Below are 21,445 nucleotides of genomic sequence, written 5' to 3'. Positions count from 1 at the left end.
AAATCGTGGCAAGAGCGAGGCCATGTTTTTTGGGAACTGGGCCGACTGATCCCTTGTCCCCTTCACCGTTAGGTCACACTACCTGAAGGTGCTGGGGATATGGTTTGGAATGGCCAGTGCATGCGCCAAAACCTGGAAGGAGCAAGTAGCCAGGGTACATCATAAACTGAGCAGGTGGGAGCAGCAATCTCTCTTCATTGTAGGTAAGAACCTGGTCATCAGGTGCGAGCCGCTCACGTTGTTGCTGTATGTGGCGCAGGTCTGGCTCATACCTCACTCCTGTGCTGTGACGGTCACCCGAGCCATTTTCCGCTTTGTCTGGAGATGCCAAATGGACCGAGTCTGGAGGGACACGATCTTCAAACCTCTAGATAAAGGCAGAAAAAACATACCCAACGTTGCCCTCATCCTGATGACCACCTTTGTGTGCGGCTGCATCAAGCTGTGCGTAGAACCCCAGTACGCAAACACCAAATCTCACTACGTGCTGAGTTTGTATCTGTCCCCGGTGTTGTGAAGGATGGGTCTGGTCACATTGCCGCGGAATGCTCCATCCCGTTGGACCATGCCATACCAGCTATCCTTCGTGGAAAAGTTTGTGCAGAAAAACACCTTTGACCACCAATCCATCAGACAGTAGTTTGCACGGAATGTCCTCAAGGCCCTAAGGGATCCTGTCGGATGGTTCCCTGAGCAGACTGCCAAAGTCATTTTGCAGAATGCCTCATCACCAAAACTTTCAAACAAGCACCAAGATGTATCTTGGCTGGTGGTGAGAAGGGCCCTCTCTGTCAGATCTTTCCTGCATGCCCAGACTCTCATATGCTTTTGCATACTGCCCTCGCGGTGGCTGTGGTGGGGAAGAGACAGTTGCCCACCTCCTTTTGGAATGTGCCTTTGCAAAGCAGGTGTGAAAAGGGATGCAGTGGTTTTTGTCGAGGTTCATCCCAAGCAGCTCTGTAACCCAGGAGTTTGTGCTCTACGGGCTGTTCCCAGGGACGCACACCGAGATAAACATCAACTGCTGCTGGAGGACTATCAACTCGGTGAAAGACGCTCTTTGACTGCCCAAAACTTGCTGGTCTTCCGTGCAATGACTGAGTGTTGCAGACTGGCACATTCCAAGGTCCAGGACTACGTACTGAGGGACGCACTAAAGCTTGGGGCAGCCGCCGCTGAGGCTCAATGGGGAAAGACCACTGTGTGAGGTCCTCCCGCCATAGTGAACAGAGGGGCTAGACCCATGGAAAACCCCTTGGGCTGTAAACGCCAAATATGGGTTTGCTGTAAAATGTACATTGTATGTAAAATGGAACGGAAGGCAACCCACTCCTGTAATGAAGAAAACTGATTTCCTTTGCGCTTTCTGGAATGTCAACTTGGGTTTGTTTTGAACTGTTCTGCAATTTCTTACAGATTTTATGAATAAAGTATATTTTTGAGAAAAAAAACCTAACTGGTAACATTGATTGCTTGCTAAAAAGAAATCCTAGTGCTTTTACCTCTTTCAGATGACAGTCTCAAATTTGAAAATTAATACTGACCCATGTGAGGATTTCAGTGCCTCTCAGTTGTGCATTTTCTAGCTGATGTTAATGAACAGTGATCAGGCGGTTTCCTTGTGGGCTTTCCCCTTCCCAAGTGCAAGGAATTTGAGTATGGGACCTTTATGCTGTTTATGACTCAGAATCGCAATGGGCAGCATTCAGTGCATCCTGCATGGGAAATGTTCAGCAGCACACATTGAATACGTACCAAACTGTTGCAAGCAGCCATAGATTATTCCTGTCAACTAAATTATGTATTTGATGGAATAGGCAGCAAGCTGTCTTCAGTCTCAGCTGATTCCAGTCCATAGAAACAAGAGGCATTGAAAATGTTCTCAAAGTCAATTCTATGGCTTGGAGCCAGTTCCCAATCCCAGCAGAGGAGGTTATAGATTATAGAGGTGCCAAAGGAGATGTTTCTGTTGGGGCTGCAGTGGTGGGAGGGTGAGATGGAGGGAAGGAGCTGGGATGGGATTGAGAGAGGGACAGGGATAGGATAGAGGGAGGATATGTTGGAGGAAAGGCAGGCGAGATGGGATTGAGGGAGGGAGGATGAGATGGGATCGAATTGAGGGAGGGAGGGAGGATGAGATGGGATGGAGGGAGGGAGCATAAGATGGAATGATTTTGAGGGAGGGAGGATGAAATGGGATGGGATTGAAGGAGGGAGGGACGGAGGATGAGATGAGTTGGGATTGAGGGAGGGAGGGAGGAAGGGATGGGTTGGGATTGAGGGAGGTTGGGATGTGATGATATTCAGGGAGGGAGGATGAAATGGGATGGGATTGAGGGAGGGAGGGTGAGATGAGTTGTGATTGAGGGAGGAAGGGAGGATGAGATACGATGGACACAAAACTACTTTGGAGTCCCCAGTTTAAATTTGAATTTAAGTTTCCCACTAAAATTATCATTTTTATCTCTTCATAATGTAACTTGTCTTCCTCCTGATAACCTAGTGCATTGTAGTATCAGAGTAGTTCATCAATTGGCAATGTACAAGGTGCCAGAATTGGTGGAGCGCAGAGATTTTGGAGGGGTGGAGGTCTTTGCAGAGATGGGAAGGGGTGAGGCCATGACGGATAAGAAAGCAATGATGAGAACTTGAAAATTGAAGCATTGCTGGATTGGGAGCCAATGTAGGTCAGCCATACTGCCAATTGAAGAGTTGGTATTCTGTGCCAGAGACTATGGAAATGCATGTCACCCAGTACTGAATGTACATGCCTTCTAATCTTCAGCGAAGAGTAGCATTGGAAAATACCTCTGAACTAGGATTTTGTACATTGAGATAGACTTGGAAAGGTCTGTGGGCGCTAAAAATATCAAAAAAAGCAACCCTGTTAAATTGATATAATGTCCCTGTTTGAGGGACTTAATAATGAGCCAATGCCCCTTGTCCTGAGTGTCCTTCCCACCATCTCTAGGAAAATGTCAAGTCTTCATCAGGTCACTACTGAGAATTCAGTGCAGTGGAGGGGAATAAACTACCAGGATTCTTATTTGGTGATCCTTGCGGACATCATAAGGAGAGAAAATTTACTGTGATGATCAAATAGCCAGTTAACACTCACCATCTAGACATGCATATATAATACACACTGAAGGTGAAGTATTGTAGTCGTGCTGACACATGGGTACTGTACGTCAGTACCATCAGAAGGAGGAAAAGGTTAAAGGGTTAATAACTGCAATTTCAGAAACATGAATCTCAAAATTCAAATAACTGAGTGTTTTCCTTTTTACAGCTTTAGCTCTGAGCAGCTCTCTCAGGATTTAGTTATGCACTATAAGCCCTGTCTTGTTACCAATTTCACAGTCACAATTGCTGAGGAAGATCTCTTCTTTGTAACAACTATTCTATTTTCCTTTAATTGTTCTATTCTTTGCTGGAAGTAACTTATTATTTGTGTGCACTAAGATACCCAGCAAGTTTGCGGTTTGCAAATTAAAAAATATATATATATTTGACAAAATTTAATTTGGCAGTCATCACAGCTTCGTATAAAGAAAACCAACTGTGCTTGCAGTGTGAAGTCCTGATAAGAGACAGCTCTATTTTCATCAGAAAGGGTTAGTAATCTTAGTGGCACGGGACTTGATGTACAAACATGCAATCATAGGTCAGGCTATTTTGCCTGCAATTCCCCATACGATGAGCTTCATCTATTCTGATTGCAGGGGACTGTTCAGGAAAATAAAACCCAGGTATCCTGTGTTATTCTTATAGACTAGCTGCCTGTTACAGAATGTTAGCAGAAATCCAACGAGAGTATCAGTTTGGTCTCCGAGTCATTTGGGACAATTAACTTAATTATTTAAGTTATTTTCTGCTGTTATTTACTCTCATCTTTCTAGTCTCAACCCTGTACCTCAACCTGCACATTCCACTCTTCTGGACTATGAATTGCCCAGTCATTTTGGCCTTGCACTCTCAAATTTTCTTATTATCACATTGCTGTCTGTGGGAGTTTGCTGTGAACAAATTGGCTGCCACATTTCCTTCATTACAACAGTGACTACACTTCCAAAGTACTTCATGTACTGTAAAGTGCTTTGAGACATCCAGTGGTAGTCAAAAGTCCTCTCTCTCTCTCTCTCTTTATATATATATATATATATATATATATATATATATATATATATATATATATACACACACAATATATATATATATATATATATATATATATATATATATCCCTTCGCTTTGTATCTCCACGCATTTAAAAGTCTCTTTAAGACTTACCTATTCAGCCTCCCCTTTGGTAAGTTTCTTAATCCTCCCAATTGCTGCTTAGCGTCCAATTTGAGACGTTTTGTGATGGTAAAGGTTATAACAGCAAGTTATCTCACTAGACTGTAAACCAACTACAACAGCAAAGGAGATGCAAACCTGTTCTAGGACCTCTGCCCTGGTTCCTCTGAGTTTGCTACCACAAAGCATATGAAAATGGTCTGGTCCTAGTTTTTCCTGTCCGCCTGTTGTAGGGAATCATCCGAGCTCCATTGGAACTTGTAGTCATGTCTTACCATCCCAAAGCTCTTTGCATTGATGTGCCAATGAACTGCACTAACCAACCAACAACTTGCATTTATATAGCGCCTTCAACATAGTAAAACACTCGAGGCACTTCACAGGAACGTCATCAAATATAAGTAAGCCATATTAGTGCAGATAATCGAAAGCTGGCCAAAGAAGTAAGTTTTAATGAGTGTCTTAAAGGAGTAGAGGCAGGTAGATAGGTGGAAAGGTCTAGTGAGGTAATTCCAAAGCTTAGGGTTGAGACACCATTGTTACACTGTTGCCAATGGTGGAGTGATTAAAATCTGGGTTGCACATGAGGCCAGAATTGGAGGAGCGCAGACATCTCAGATGTTACAGAGATAGGAAGGGGCGAGGTCACAGAGGGATTTGAAAACAAGGATGCGAATTTTAAGGTCGAGGCCTGAAAACCCAACTCTAAAGAGATGGGGAGGAGGCCTTTAGGTATTGGGGGTCATTTTTACTTTGGGCAATAATGTAAAGTGGGCGATATTAAATTGGCTGATCATTATACACCCCACTCAAACTTCCATTCCATTGAAGTCACTGGGCTAGAAAAAAATCTCAAGTCTTTTAATGCTATTTTTTAAATGCCAATTCGCAGCAGCCACAGCCTCGGGTCAGAGTAACAGATTTCCAACAAATATAAGTGCTGACAAAAGGATCATGTATACAATATAACAAAAGGGAATTAGACTGTTATATGAAAAGGAAGATTTGTCGGTTTACGGGGAGAAGGTGGGAGAATGGCACTAGTGAATTGTTCATTCGGAGAGCCAGTGCAGACATGATAGGCCAAATGGCCTCCTTTTGCACTGTAACAATTCTGTGATTCTGTGACAAGATACTGGACTGGAAGCAGCAACTGAAAACAGTGTTTTCAAAATAAATCTGATATCTAAGACCCACAAGTTAATTCTCCTTTGACATAGCTATGGCTCATTTGGTAGTCTATTCGTCTGAGTCAAAGGGCTGCGGGTTCATGTCCTACTCCAGAAGCTTGAGCACAAAATCTAAGCAGGTACCGAAGGAATGCTTCACTGTCTTTCAGATGAGATGAGGTCCCGTCTGCCCTCTCAGGATGGATGAAAAGGATTCCATAGTACTATTTCAAAGAACAGTAGGGGAGTTCACCCCAGCCAATTTTTATCCCTCAACCAGCATCAACAAAATTATCTGATCATTATCTCATTGCTGTTTGCGGGAGCTTGTGCCTAAATTGGCTGCCACATTTCCCTACAACAGTGACTACACTTCAACGGTACTTGATTGACTATGGACGTCCTGCGGTTGTGAAATGTGCTCTATAAGTGCACTATTAGCAGCTATTGGAAAATTCTTTTGAGGCACCCTCTGTCCTGTTGGGAAATGCACTGCATGGAATTGAACCACCTTGCAAAGTTCAATTCCTGGTCTATGCTGCTGTTCTCACTCGGGTTGCTACAAGTAACCTCAGTGCTCCTTGGCCAGGGAGTGCAAAAAAACAGCCAACTGTTAAGTGCTATCCAGCAACTCCTGTGGGAAAATGAATATTCTTCCAATGGAACATCATCTTTTACTTTCCCTGGCTCTGCTAACCACATTCCAATGCTTTGCTGATGTAACAGCTCGCATTTATATACATCCCTAGGTGCTTACAGGAGGGTTATCAAACAAAAATTGACACCTAAGTAAAGGAGATATTGGGACAAATGACCAGAAGCTTGGTCGAGAAGATAGGTTTTGAGGAGTGCCTCACAGAAAATAGAGACAAAGAGGTATGATCCCAGAGAACGTTGTGGTGTTGGTGGTGGGGGAGAGGGGGGAGGGAAGGCAGTGGGGATGAATAGCCACAGTTCTCCACTTCATCCAGCATAATTTTGGCAGGAGAGCGACAGAAACCCCTGAAAATGGGGTAAGGTCTATTCAGGACTGGATGCTGTGGGACCAGTGAGATCCCACTGCAATCAGCAGCACAGACCAAATTGACTCTGAGACCTTCTAAGGTGGCTCAGTTCCACATTGGGCAGTGCATTTACTAATAGGGGGATGGAAGGAGAAAGGAGTACCTCAGAAATATTTTCCAGTCACTGGTTGAGAGTGCAGCATCCAATTAGATCCTGTGGCTACTTCCTTGACAGAGTCATGTATCACGGCATGGCCTGAAGAGGATGGCAGCGCGACAGCAAACAAGAATTCACTTGATCTTGAGTTGTTTTTTTTTTTAAATTTAAAAAGCACCTTTTTCAGTCTCTCCCTCCAGTCCAGTATCTTGCAGACTTAATCCCTTTATCGACCCTTGGCTTTCATGGAAATCTGTTACTGTGACACTAGGCTCTAGCTACTGTGAATTTATGTTTGAAGTTCACTGTTGTTTGGCCTATGATTGATTTTTCTTTTCAATTATTTTCTTATGTCTTTGTTGAGCTGCATCATTTTATTGCGAGTTGTGTCCTAAGAATATCACATAGATGAGATCATTTATTAGTCACACATAAAAATAGTTGAAGTCTAAATGCTAGCTGGTGATCTGAAATCATTTCATTGCATCCTATTTACTGTGAGGAATCAGTTGATGGCAGCAAGAATCTGAAAGGGTTTTTTAAAAAAGATTTTTCATTCCTTCACTCATTCATTTCAGTTTTAACTAGTAATTTCTGTCAGCGTTATGGATTGCATTTAGTTTAAGCCCACACAGTACATTCCTTATCTTTTTTTATATAAAAGATGTGTCCACAGGGACAGTGTTAGAGGACACTGCTGATGGATAGGAGATAAAACTGACAGTCCATTGCATTAACATGATCCTCTCAGTGGTTCTGACACCTTCACATACCCTTCCCCTATTACACTAGATATACCAATAGCTGCGAGCAGTGATATCAGGCACTACAGATAATCACCAGGAGGCATGGTGACTCCAGGCCGTTTCTGCTGCTTAGTAGGTAATTAATTCCACCATTCCACTGCCAGTTTGGATTGAGGAGTCATCACAGTGCTGACAGCATATCTCGTGACTCATCAGATCAGCAGCAAGCATATAACTTTACAGTGAAGCTCCATTGCATGCAGGTCAGTTGCACAGTTCCATGGGTGCTGGTGGACCTCCAGCAGCACTCCAGCTCTTGCCCTTATCCAACATTCATTTGTACTTTCCAGCAGGGGTCATTAGACAGGAGTGGGCATACCATTGCTTCCTTTCCTCCCCAAATGACTGTGCTGAGTAATAAATGCATAGACTGGGAAACAAACCTGAAACTTTATGGTTCAGTATAGCACATGATAGATTTAGCTACTGAGAAAATCAGTAAGAGCCTACAATCATTGGAGAATTTCCACTAGCAGCATCTCCACCGGATACTCAGTCAAGTGGGAACACAGAGGAACAAACTCCAGCATCCTCACTGAAGCCAATTCCTCCAGCATCTCAACCATGGTTAAGCATATTCAGCTCCACTGGTCTGGACACTGCATCTGAAATCCAAATAATTGGCTTCTGAAGCAGATCCTTTTCTCAACTTAAGGATGACACCCAATCTCAAGGGCAAAGAAACTGTTTTAGGGGCACATTGAAGGCCTCATTGAAAAGGGGACAAATAAGACATCGGTGGGTGGGATGAACTTGCCAGAAACTGTACCATGTGGCAGTGCCACAATACAATTGGAAACTGACCACATAAACACTGCTGTGGAGAAGCGATGAAAGCGAAAGGAGAGTGCACAGAACCCTTCAGGATTTGCCTTCTGAGTTGCCTGAGGACACACCAATCATGAAACTTGGCAGCTGTCATCCTCATTTCGAGGGACTGAAACCAACAACAATCATTTTAGAATACTTTTAGGCTTTTGCCTCCAGCAGCATCTCAAATATAGGTAGCTTTTTGAAGGAAAGAATCGTTACTTTTTTTTTTTTAAAAGGTGTTTTCTATTTTAGGTCTCCCCACTCTATATATAATTTCCTGCCATAACAGCAAATGACCACACAAGCTTCTGGCACAGCCACCTTGAAAAAGATTGCATGAGGCAGGGAAAATACTTTCCCTTCCTACCTGTAGATAGTATCTGGCCTACCTATGGTAGCATATTAGGAATTCCCAGTGGTGAATTACATTAGGTTTTAAGTCCAGGCCCAAACCATGCCATGCATTCATGGTTAAGCAAACGATTACATGTCCTCTGGGCACATAATGTACATCGAGGCTAAAAATGATGAAAAATACAGAAGTTCAGATACAGTAAATTCTACATTAAAGCATCATTGAATCACAAACTTTTGTTCTATTTATATATCTATAGTGAACCAGTTTAAAAGAGACATTACTAAAGAAGGGGGCTGGGTATTGCATTAAACTGAACAGATCCTTTTACCGCTGGAATTTAGTTTCAAATCCTACAGGGATTGGGTCAAAGCTGAGGCAGAGTAAAAGGTTTTTTTACCTTGTTCTGGAAATGTTCTAACAATCAGTGTTTAAAAAAAGAGAACTCTCCCATTATCTAATCACCACAGCCCACTTTCCCGATTACAAGTATTCTTCAGCCAAAGATGTTTGCACTCATTAAACTTTCCAAAAATTCCACTTCTTTCACGTCCTACAATGCAGAGAATGAACAAATATACACATACAAACCAATGAATTTGCATTAGATATGCAGTCTCAAGCTTGTAGAGCAGAAATGCTCTATTGATGGCTCCTCTGCAGTGATAGATCATGCTTCGATATTATTTATTTATTTTATTTATTTAGAGATACAGCACTGAAACAGGCCCTTTGGCCCACCGAGTCTGTGCCGACCATCAACACCAATTTATACTAATCCTACATTAATCCCATATGCCTTACCACATCCCCACCATTCTCCTACCAACACTAGGGACAATTTACAATGGCCAATTTACCTATCGACCTGCAAGTCTTTGGCCGTGGGAGGAAACCGGAGCACCCGGCGGAAACCCACATGGTCACAGGGAGAACTTGCAAACTCCGTACAGGCAGTACCCAGAACTGAACCCGGGTCGCTGGAGCTGTGAGGCTGCAGTGCTAGCCATTGAACACATCTATGACTTACCGTAAGGCACAACACATAGCCTGGAAATTGGTTATGTATTCAATTACCTATTGGTAGCAAACACCAACAGACTGCAGCAGGGTAGTATTACCCCCAATCTATCACAGCACTGTACTACCATTCTCAGGTTAGTCACTGGAAGGTGTGGTGTAAAGAGCGAAGGGTTCCTTCCACAACCACTCTTGTACACATCCTGGTGACCAGCTCAAAGCAATGCAGGCATTCCTAGGCATGTAGCCTGCAGGAACCAGAGAAGGGGGCAGAAAATAGGTCCTTCAAAGCCATGCTCAGCTGAGGGTTTCCTTCAATACTGTTGAATTCAGATTTATGGCCTCAGTTGATGGATGGACAGTAGTTCTTTTAAATCTATATTTATTTAAGGGATGCCAAGTTTGCTGGTAGGATACCTGAAGATAAAAGTGCAACTGCTGTAGCATTCAAGGAAAACATTTATCACATGCCATTTTTAATATCTGCTAAGGGATCCTGGCAAAGTAGCATTCAAACAATGCTTGTGCACCACTCTTCCCCCATTTTACCTGGTGCCACTGCTCTGGAGATCTTCAAGTTTCATTGCCACAAGCAAAGAAATCTGATTCTGCACCCCTGCTTTTGCAAGACACATGACAAAAATAGGTTTTTGCAGTTACTCGGAATAACGAAGGCAAAAGCCCTTTAAATTGACAAGTGCAAAGAACAGGATATGCCCAAGTTTGCCATTGGCTACACTCTACAAACAAAAGCACCCAGATACGACCTGTGCAGTTATATGTTCAACAAGATAAAAAGGATCTTTCACTAATTTCACCTAAAGGGCAGGCAGACAACCACTTACTCCAGGACATGTGGAGAGCAAAAGAACTGGAAAACTTATCCATTTGGTAAGGAATGTTTTGGCTGAAGACAACTGATTCTTGCTGATAAAATCAAGTTTCATTCAAATATTCAATTATACCCACAAATTCAATTACACTAAAGTAAATCGTTATTTTTATTCCCCCTAAATCAGCACATCCTAGGCCCAACCATCTTCAGCTGCTTCATCAATGACCTTCCTTCAATCATAAGATCAGAAGTGGGGATGTTCGCAGATGATTGCACAATGTTCAGCACCATTCGTGACTCCTCAGATACTGAAGCAGTCCATGTAGAAATGCAGCAAGACCTGGACAATATCCAGGTTTGGGTTGTTAAGTGGCAAGTAACATTCGCACCACACAAGTGCCAGGCAATGACCATCTCCAACAAGAGAGAATCTAACCATCTCCCCTTGACATTCAGCGGCATTACCATCGCTGAATCCCCCACTATCAACATCCTAGGGGTTACCATTGACCAGAAATTGAACTGGAGTAGCCATATAAATACCATGACTACAAGAGCAAGTCAGAGGCTAGCAGTCCTGAGGCGAGTAACTCACCTCCTGACTCCCCAAAGCCTGTCCACCATCTAGAAGGCACAAGTCAGGTCTGTGATGGAATACTCTCCACTTGCCTGGATGGGTGCAGCTCCAACCACACTCAAGAAGCTCGACACCATCCAGGACAAAGCAGCCCGCTTGATTGGCACCCCATCTACAAACATTCACTCCCTCCACCACCGACGCACAGTGGCAGCAGTGTGTACCATCTACAAGATGCAATGCAGCAATGCACCAAGGCTCCTTAGACAGCACCTTCCAAACCCGCGACCTCTACCAACTAGAAGGACAAAGGCAGCAAATACATGGGAACACCACCACCTGCAAGTTCCCCTCCAAGTCACACACCATCCTGACTTGGAACTATATCACCGTTCCTTCACTGTCGCTGGGTCAAAATCCTGGAACTCCCTTCCTAACAGCACTGTGGGTGTGCCTACCCCAAATGGACTGCAGCGGTTCAAGAAGGCAGCTCACCACCACCTTCTCAAGGACAATTAAGGATGGGCAATAAATGCTGGCCTGGCCAGCGTCACCCACATCCCATGAATGAATAAAAAAAAACATTGTTTTTGTGCTATACTTCAGACAACAACCTTGGATATTATTTCAAGGATGGGATTGATGCTCCCAACTCCTGGGGCTAGAATTCAAACTGTTATTAACTAGATGTTTCAGCTTCTTGCTTCATTAAGGAGCTTCAACAATGGAAACAGTTAAGGATAATAGGAAAGTCAGAACAGATAGTGAACACAAGAACCGAAGTAGGCCATTCAGCCCCTCGAACCTGTTCAGTCAGTCAATTAGAACATGGCTGATCTGTATCGCAACTCCATTTCGCCCCCTTGGTCCCATATCCCTTAATACTCTTGCTTAACAAAAACCTATAATATTGAATTTTTCATATTATACGTAGCTGCTTTCTGAAGACGAATATACCAATGCTGTACCTAGTTTAACAAAGAACATACTCACTGAAAAGCAGTTCATGTCCCCCTTCAAAAATTAATGCAGAACTCAATTCCCAAACTTCAAAAACAGAAAAGTATTTTGAATGTCTCATACAATTTTGGAATTTGAATCTCTGACCAGCAGCTGAACATCTATGTTATTATTAGCTTGATATCTAACAATTTTTTTTGGTTGAGTCAATTTTGAAATCAGTCTCTATATAGTTTTATTAGTACATAATATAAAGATACCATCTCCTCATAATAAAAATGGGGCACTAAGAAAAAGAATACTGTTTCTAACATTATTAGCTCTGATACACTGAAAGGGTCAGAACCACCTCATTATTGGTAGCTTATCCAAGAAACAGGAAAATCGATAATTGATAACCGTTAGTCTCCTGATAACTTGCTTAGATACAAGGGTAGCATCATTTCAATCTGATAAAGTGCAGCTTAGGTTACAATTGGCCCAAGTCCACTGGATGGCCTTTAGAGGTCATTCCTTGGATGGCTTCTAGATTGTCGTTCATTAAGTACTAAGCAAAAAGAGTTGAGGTGTAAATTACCAGGTCATGGGACAGGCTCATGCTTTTGGCTCAATCCCAACATGACTGCCATGACTGTTTTGAGACAAAATCCGGTTTTGTGCTCCAAATTATGCACCAGCTGAAATTGAAGGACATGCTATGAACCAGCTACCAGGTGGAGTGTTGTAGCTCATTGGGGGTGTTGGGAGGGGGAAAAAAAAGGGGAAATCCCTCCTACTGTTCCCTCCTTCAAATGGGGGAAAACAACTAGTCTGTGTTAACAATCACAAACAGTGCAACACTCTCTCAGTACTGCACTGGACTGTCAATCTGATATGTGCTCATTTCTCTGCAGTGGGTTGGAACTCATGACTCGCAGGCAAGAGCACTACCCACTGAGCTACGGCTGACACCCGAGAGAATAAAGTTGAATACAAGCAGGAGAGGACAGTGATACAAAAAGACAGGAGAAAAAAAGACAAAGAGAGAAAATAATTTATTTTGCTCCATAAGCAATGCCACAGGAAATCAACTGCAAGTATTAAAAATAGGCTGTTAGATTGAACAGATAGTTTTCATCACTATGTTGTCATTTTGATGTAGAATCATTCCAACAGATACACTCAAGTCTCATAAGCTATTTGTCAGTGTTTATTAGAATGAAGCACTGAAGTAAGTTGTGCAAGTATGAAAGGGGAAAAATAAAGGAAAAAAATGGTTTTACCATCCACCCAGTGATTTACAATGTTACTTCACATAGGTAAACCATACCTTGGTAGGAAAGCCTATTTATATATACACACATATTCTTTCTGTCTCATCATCCAACACATGCTGATCAGAATTCAACATCTCTAGTTCTCTAACTCTGAGGGGATGGCACTTCTACAGCATCTCTAGAAATGCAGAATTCTTTAACTGATTCTAAGTTAAAAAGTCTTATGTTTTCAAAGCAGAAGTTTTTTTAGTTGAAAATCTAAAGCACCCAGTTTCCTTCAGTCGTGCAGTGCTCATTCTTCACGTCTACTCAGCATTCAGTAAGCTTGTGTAGCTGCATGTTTTCTAATATTCATTATCAGTCTCTTGCTGTACTCCTTATGGTCCACTGGTTTCACATCCATCATTGTCGCTTTGATGCGAGATTCATCCTGCAAATATGAACCAGAAACAATTAAAATCTATATCATAGACTTGCTCTCTCATTGCCTTATTATCATAGATCATCTCCAGTTGTTCAAATTGCATTAAAATCCTTTTAATGCAAATGAAAGATAACAAGTGGTAGTTTTTTTGTCCCACTCAATCTACTTCTAAAGAATGGCTGCTGGTGCAAAATGTACAGGCAAGCTGCAACAGCTTAATGAGTTTGACCTAAAAATCACAATTTACCTTAAACTTTTATAATTTCTGCACTTTGACTTATTGCGCTTAAGGTTAAGCTGCTGTATTCATACTCTACTCACTAGTGAGAATGACTCAACCCATTCAAAATTCTATGCAGATGCCATCAATCAGCCTTCTGGACAAGTCCCTGGAGGGCACAAGAACAAGTCTATTCCTCTATATGTATGCTCGACCTACGATATAGCATAATCAACATGCTGGCTTGCAAAGCTGAGAGACACATACCCAAACTATGGCACAATCCTGCATACACCTGGCTAGAAAAAGGAGCTTCTGCAAGCTGCAACAGGTGCCTCAAGTTGAAAAGGCAGCAAAATACCCACTCTGCCTGACTTACAGCTGCCAATTCCACTACCCAACCAAATCGAGTGCCTAGGAGAACAGTTTAAAAATAAAACCACAACACCACCTTCCCGCATTACGTGTCCTTATATAGGGCTATCCAACTGTACAAGCTGACTAAATAACTCTGTATATTGCTCTTCTGAGTGGCTGTATGACTCATCATAATCTAAGAGCTGCAGGAATCATTCTTCCTCTTCGATACAACTGAACTTCATTAACAAGCAAATGGCCATAATGGGGATTTAAAGTCTGCTCTCCCGGTTTGGGAACAGGCTCTAAGAATTGGTTGCGAGAATGACTGCTGATATCTTTTCTTATTGAAGCTCTTAGTGAAGATTCACTCAAAACTGGTCACTGCTGCAGAAATCTTCTATAGCCCAAATAATGGCGATTTAAAGCACCTCCATATACTAGGTTTATAGCAATGCCTGAAAATAAATCAAGCAATATTTTTGGACAGATACTTTATTGATAAATATTGATTATTTAAACCTTTTCAAAACCCTGGAAAGAGTTGTTTTATATCCAGGGCATGTCAAAAGCACCTCCAAGATGTTGAAATAAGGGAAAAGCACAGCAAATAACTCTCCATCCATGCAAGGAAATGCGTGCAAGATGGGAAAGAAGAAGTACGTGGAATTAAGCAACACAAGCAAAAAGGTTTGAGAAGACTTTTGAAAGCAGATAGGGAGGAGGTAAAGCAGAGGGATTTAGAGAGGGTGTTCCTGAGCGTGGAGGCATGGTGGCTGAAAATGTGACCAACAGAAAACATGGCAGATCAGTGTCAGAAAAGCTGGCGGAAGCACAGATCTCAGTTGAATCACAGATAGGTTAGGTTGAGGCCATAAGTGGATCTGAAGGCAAGAGAGAAAGATTTTGAAACGGATACAGAATGAGGTGATGGAATGCAGGGCTTTGAGCGGGTAAGGATGTGAAAGTAGCAGGATTTGGAACGAGTTGCAATTTATGGAGGAGTAAGCAGGAGGACTAGTGTTAAAAGCATGCATTAGAGAGTTTTGGCATAAATCAGGAACCCAATCTCATGCTTCTGGAAGTCACCAAGAGGGTACATTTGTCTGAAGAGGAAGGACCAGTGACAAAAACTTTTTTTGCATATCTCATGGCATTGTCTTCCATCTTTCAAGGTACACAAGGGGTTAAAAATGAGCTTCAACCACATAACATATCCCAAGTTATTTTGATCAAATGTTACAAATCTTAGTAATTTTGTTTCAACTTGGCATCTGAAGGAGGGGCCAAACCTTTTAATTCAAATACCAACAGCATGCGGGATTTGTTCAAATAGGTGTTTGATTGGCACTTTTTTCAAGTTTAACAGACAATTATTTAAATCTGCTTGATCCCAGTGGTTTTCTGAAAATTAATTCTCAGCCTGGCTGGTTCAAATTAGACAGAGTGATAGTTGAGCCAGATAGCTTCCATGGACACAGAAAAGCAAAAATGAACTGCCACTTAATACATATTTTGGTGCAGCAGTTACAAATTATTTTCCACTCGCTCAAGGGAGTTATGTTTAATAACTACTGTAAAATTCTATGTTGTGTGATCGTTACTGTTCAATAAATGTTTGGCAGTTAAAGCTGAAGTCATGATCTACTGCAGTGTTATTATGCTGCATTCTAATGTCAAGGAAGATCACTCGAGGACACGATAAAACTAGAAAGGCAAAATTACAGTGAAGAGGGTTCCCTGCTGTCTGTGTCCTAACTCACGCTAAGTTCATTCACCCATCACTCCTGTGCTCACTGACCTACACTGAGGGCGTTACTTGTCTGGGAGCCAACTTAAAATTTTCACCCTGGTTTCCAAGTTCCTTCATGGCCTCGTCTGTCCCCATCTCTAATCTCCTCCAATTCTGGACTCTTGAGCATTCCCAATTTTAAATGCTTCACCATTGGCAGCCATACCTTTAGCTGCCAAGGTCCTAAGCTCTGAAATTCCTTCCTGAAACCTCTCCACTTCTCTTTTCTCCTTTAAGACACTCCTTAAAACCTACCCCTCTTTGACCAAGCCAAAATATCTTATGTGGCTTGGTGTCAAATTTTGTTTGATAATGCTCCTGTGAAGCATCTACGTTAAAGGCACTTTATAAATGCAATTTTTTGTCGCTTGTTTGCTCAGAAATCACCTAGTTAGCTGAGAAATTAAACGCGCTTTGGGATGCTGGAATGAAAGCTTACCTATAGGAAGGGTCGAAGGCACAGAACGCAGAAGAAAAATAACTTAGGAGTAAAAGCCCAAGAATGTAATAGAGACCACAGATCGAAAGCAGGAGTGCACCTCTGGTGACTGTGCAGGCGAGGCAACAGAAACATCAATGGAAGATATGCAAACTACTTTCTAGACAGACAAGAACAGAACCAGGAGACAGCAGTACCTTAGGTGGACTGCTGAGAAGAGACATTGGAAGACGATTTAAGGATCAGTCGCATTAAAGGCAATGGAGAGAGGAAGAACGGCCACAGTAAAAGTCACAGAGAGCAATATTAATGACTTTAGCCAGATCTGTGCCTACTATGGGCAGAGTAGAAAACAGCTACGTCCTCTGAAAGGGCAACATTTGAGGCCAAATGTGATTTAAAATCTATTTCTTACATTTTGTTTGGTTAAAGTTTTCTTCAAGAGCAATTCCAAGGACAGCTACAGACACTAAACATTTCGCAGGTCTCTCCAGTAGTTAATACAATCCAATAGCAGAAGGGAAGAACAACTTCCCAGCAGGTGGTGAAACCACAGTTTATATATTTTCACAGTGTAGAAGTTTAAAGTTTTTTTTTTATTGCAGAGATACATTCGATATTTTATGCCAGAAATGTGTCCTGTTCTTGCGCCCCAGATCACATCCAAAGATGTCCCTTTTCAAAAAGGATGAACTCTTAAAGGGAGTGGGGGATTAAATTTACCAGAGGCAAATACAATTACATTTCATTGTTAAGGGAAGTGATTTTGTGCAGTTTGACCACCTGCAAATACTCTGTTTATGGTAGCTGCTGTCAGAGGACCACAATTTAAAAAAAATCCAAATCCCATTAAGATGCCAATTTCAACAGCTTGCATTTATATAGTGCCTTTAGCATAAAATATGCTCGGAGGCGTTTATAGAAGGAACTGGCACAGAGCAGCTGGAAGAGTTGGGAAGAAGCCAAATAGGAGTATAAAATTAAAAAAGCGTGAGCCAACTTCAGCCTCCATGATACCCCACTGCACCAATGGACATTTAACAGTGGTGGGACCGGGATCTGATGCAGAATGATGAAATGTTAGAAATTCCATCCTCACAAAATACCAGGTTGCAACCTCAATTGGGAGGCTAAACAACAGACACAAGAAATGAAGCACCCTTCGAGTGTTTTATTTTGTTGAATATTTACTGAATAAGGTGATTGTGGGTACAGACTCTGGTGTATTTCCTTGAAAGAAAACTTGCCAACATTATATAAAACCTACTCTAGATGAGGTCACTCACATTGTATGTTTCGAGTTTGACACGGATCCTGCAGGTATATGTCCGGAAGTTTGCATTTTGGAAAATTTCCTCAAAGGCTTGTTCGTTCTATGAAGAAAACACAAATAACAAAAAAACCACAAAAATTTTGTTGACCAAGGCATCCCATTTTAGGTTACGAGCAACCCTCAGGGAGTGGAACAGAAAGGCTACTTCACTCAGTGTGTCTTCAAAGACTTTAGGTATGGCAGCAAAGTAGCAGCACAATGAAATCCATAACTTTCTTATAGTCAAGGTGGCTTAACACTTTTCCCCTCTCTACCCCACACCCCAACCCCACCCAAATGATGGGAGCAAGGGAGGTTGGAGGGAACCAGATGCACCTTGCAAATCCTGTAGGAATCTGCACAAAAAACAAAAAGGGCACTTGAGGACCACCTGTACATCCCCTCAGGACAAGTGATATATGGCTACCTAATATTTTGATGCAGTTAAAAAGACTCACACCTCAGCCCGAAACCAGAAAACTACCAAGCAGCAGTATATGTTTCTCCAACACACACTACACTGCAATCATATTTCACTTTAATTGTTTTTTATTTATTGCCATCTGTCATTTCTGCCTCGTTGGCTTTGTGTTTATATCAGCATGAGTGCCGAGTAGAGAAACTATAACTCAGGATCACACTGACGTCTTTTATTCCATACAATACTGCGACCAAACTAAAACACTAAAAACGCTCACCTGGACATCAGTAAACTCCACTGAACATCTTTTCCTGATTGAACAAATAGGTAAAAGGAAATGCAACATGCAACTTAGGCTAGAAAAAGTTACTCTTGCACAACTTCCTTTCCAGATTTATTCAGTTATAAAGGCAAGTAAACTCACTAGCTAGCAAGCAATGCAGACTTTTCCCTCAATTTAGTTCAAATGTTGTTCCTATATCTTCAATCTTTCCTGACTCATTACATTTCTTACCCTTTCTACCGTCATGCTGCTAAAATGCAAATACAAACGCCAAGAGAATACGGTGGGTAGATCTTAGGGAGGAAAAAACATAGCAAGGGTGCTGAAAACCCCAAAAGACAAAACACATGGGCTGCCTTAAAAATTATGACAAAGTTTGCTCCATGTGCAAATGGGGGGGCGGAGAGAAGAGAACGGGACACCTCATGTGACTTTACAACCTGTTCAAACAATGTTGATATTAAAAGACCACCCAAAACCAGATTCCCAGGTTTTGCAATTATTAACGCAATGTGCCAGGAATGCAACACAGGTTAGTAATCACGTGAAAGAGAAAGACCAACATGGAACCCTTCACTGGTACAGCTTTGAATATACTCAATTTTAAAAACTGTTCACTTTTCAGTGCTTTCATTTTCATTACTATTAGTTTTTTCTACTTGGCTGTGTGACCAGGAGAATTATTTTCAGATTAAAGAGAACAGGACTGGGTACACTCTCACAGGGTCAGTTGACAGGCAAAATAAAAGGATCACCAAGAATGAACACCATTTTACAAGAAGCAAAACAATCCAATAGGTATTGCAGCTGCAGCATGAGACACACATATGTAGTCCCCAGGCCCGGGTGGCCCAGGCTGTAAAGCCCAACCAATTCAGTCTTATTTGTGCTGATTTGTCTGGTTTGAATTTTATGGGCCTGGAGAATTGGAAAGTGCAGCAGCCTCACTGGTGGATAAATTCTCAATTATCCGTAAGTATCAGCATCTTGAAATATATGCAGATTAATGTGAACATGAATATAAACTTTATATATGGCATCTGTTGCTCATGGAATTCACCCAAGCAGTTGACAAAGACAAAAGCTTGGACAAAACAGCCATGAATAAAGGATTCACTTTGGGGAATGGCAAATCAAAGTGTTCATTTAACACTCAACTGTGAGAGATGCTCAAGCATTAATCAAAAGCCCCAGATTGATTACTGCCTAAGATACACCAAAGTACAAAGCATTTCAAATATATATTTAAAATGAATTTTCGCAAAATAAATCTTATGACAACTCACACTTGATCCTGCCTGCAAACTCCCATTTACATATTTTTCTCCCACAACACTTAATTTCTGCAAAACGCAACTTTCAATGTATTTAAAAACTGCAGAGGGAATCTGGACAAACCATAGAAGTGTCAAAACCAATTATCTCTGTGTAATGACTGTAACTTTTAAAAGCAAATATTGCTATTTCAAGAACCCCAATTAACTACATTTTGGGACTGAATAGTAATTGCAAAGAGGAAAAAAAACTTCAACAATAGTATTTAAGAGTGTCTTGGGACCAGCTGGGATAGTGACAGCAAATAGTCTGTGGAAATTTTTCAGAAATAGGGGAAGTGGAAAGAAAGAACAAAGATACAAAAATAATAGGGAGTTCAACTGTTCCTATCTAAAACTAAAGCTGCAACAAGTTTAAGTAAGATAATAAACCAATTACCGAGTCCTTCAACTCTCCAAGGTAAGAAGCATGCTGACCAAGGATTGCCTCGGCAGTTTCCTGGAAACACGTCACCCACTGGTTTTCTCCAAAGTCTGCTAGATTTATCTAGAGGACAAAGTTGAACACTGATTAAAAACAAGTTAAGTGTTATACTCCAGAAAGCCTGTTGGTGAAGGATAGAACTGGAGCCAATCTTAATACACTTTTATAAGCATTTATTTACAGAGTTACATATTACATGCATGCATCTTCTAACCCAACAACCAGTTTCTACTTGTAGGGGAACAAATGAATTCCCAGTTAATGCCCACCATCTGCATATAATTCACATTAAGGACATTTTATTTTATATTAAAAATTGAAAAAAATACTGAAGAAAATGGTAGAATAAAGTTTTAAATGAAGTTTCACAAGCCTAATTCCACATAATTAAAACCTTCAGATAAAATGTTAAAGAAAAAGAAACGAAGATCCTGTTAGTTGGTTTAAACTGTTTTACGCCAGTTTTCTAACAATAAACTTCTAGCAGCAGTTCTGCTATACTAACAAAAGTATAAGACTAACTGTAAGAATACTCAGAAGCTACATGTGAAGAGAATGGTGGTTTATTTTTTGCAACTTCCAAGAGATTTTTCCATTCCAGGCTTCAAACGCAACAGCTAGGCTCGCACAGTCGTGAACAAAGTCAGAGTTGCTCCATACACTCCTCTGAAGATAGACATACCTTTCAGTTTTGTACACCTGTCAGGATGCAACAAACTAGAAAGTTCCAAATTTGCTAGGTGCTGTGCATTATAGGAATAAGATACTTAGTAAGACAGTTGAAACTAAATCTTCTGCTATGTTCTCATATTGTACTTACTGACAAGATCATACGATACTTGAAGTTGGGAAACTCACGATCGCACTTCTCACACCTATAAAGACCATTCTGTTGATCCACAACCTTCTTGTTGCACTCTGCAGTGGGGCATGCCTGGTACATGCAGTTTTCCTTCTTCAGATACACAATTGTACCTACAGTGGTGTAATAGTCAGCCTGCAGAAAAGGTGTTATTCAAGTAAAGGATTACTCAAAGTAGAAATGACCAGTTGATAAAGTAACTGCACACTAAAACATGCAAAAATATCAAGTTTAAGGTCTTCATCATGGTACCAGAATGGAAGTCTACACCGAGAGTCTGGCTATCAAGGCGCAATACATAATAGCAATCAATGGAAGTTGTC

General features: G+C 41.4%; 1 protein-coding gene across 1 annotated transcript in view; it reads right to left on the bottom strand.

Annotated features, from left to right (window-relative positions):
* Nucleotides 1-13,014: 13,014 nt before the first annotated feature.
* rpa1 (replication protein A1) overlaps nucleotides 13,015-21,445 on the bottom strand; it is a 67,159-nt gene continuing 58,728 nt past the window's right edge. Inside the window, exons 14-17 of the mRNA XM_068010671.1 lie at nucleotides 21,081-21,257; nucleotides 20,216-20,323; nucleotides 17,773-17,859; nucleotides 13,015-13,684 (exon numbers count right to left, since the gene is read on the bottom strand). Coding sequence (XP_067866772.1) covers nucleotides 13,571-13,684; nucleotides 17,773-17,859; nucleotides 20,216-20,323; nucleotides 21,081-21,257 — 486 coding nt within the window. The 3' untranslated portion in view covers nucleotides 13,015-13,570. The remainder of the gene's footprint in view (nucleotides 13,685-17,772; nucleotides 17,860-20,215; nucleotides 20,324-21,080; nucleotides 21,258-21,445) is intronic.

Source organism: Heterodontus francisci, chromosome 30 (assembly GCF_036365525.1).
Source record: "Heterodontus francisci isolate sHetFra1 chromosome 30, sHetFra1.hap1, whole genome shotgun sequence".
NCBI classification, from domain to species: Eukaryota; Metazoa; Chordata; class Chondrichthyes; order Heterodontiformes; family Heterodontidae; genus Heterodontus; species Heterodontus francisci.
Note: the sequence above shows the minus strand (reverse complement) of the source record. Positions and strands in the feature narration are given on the sequence as shown.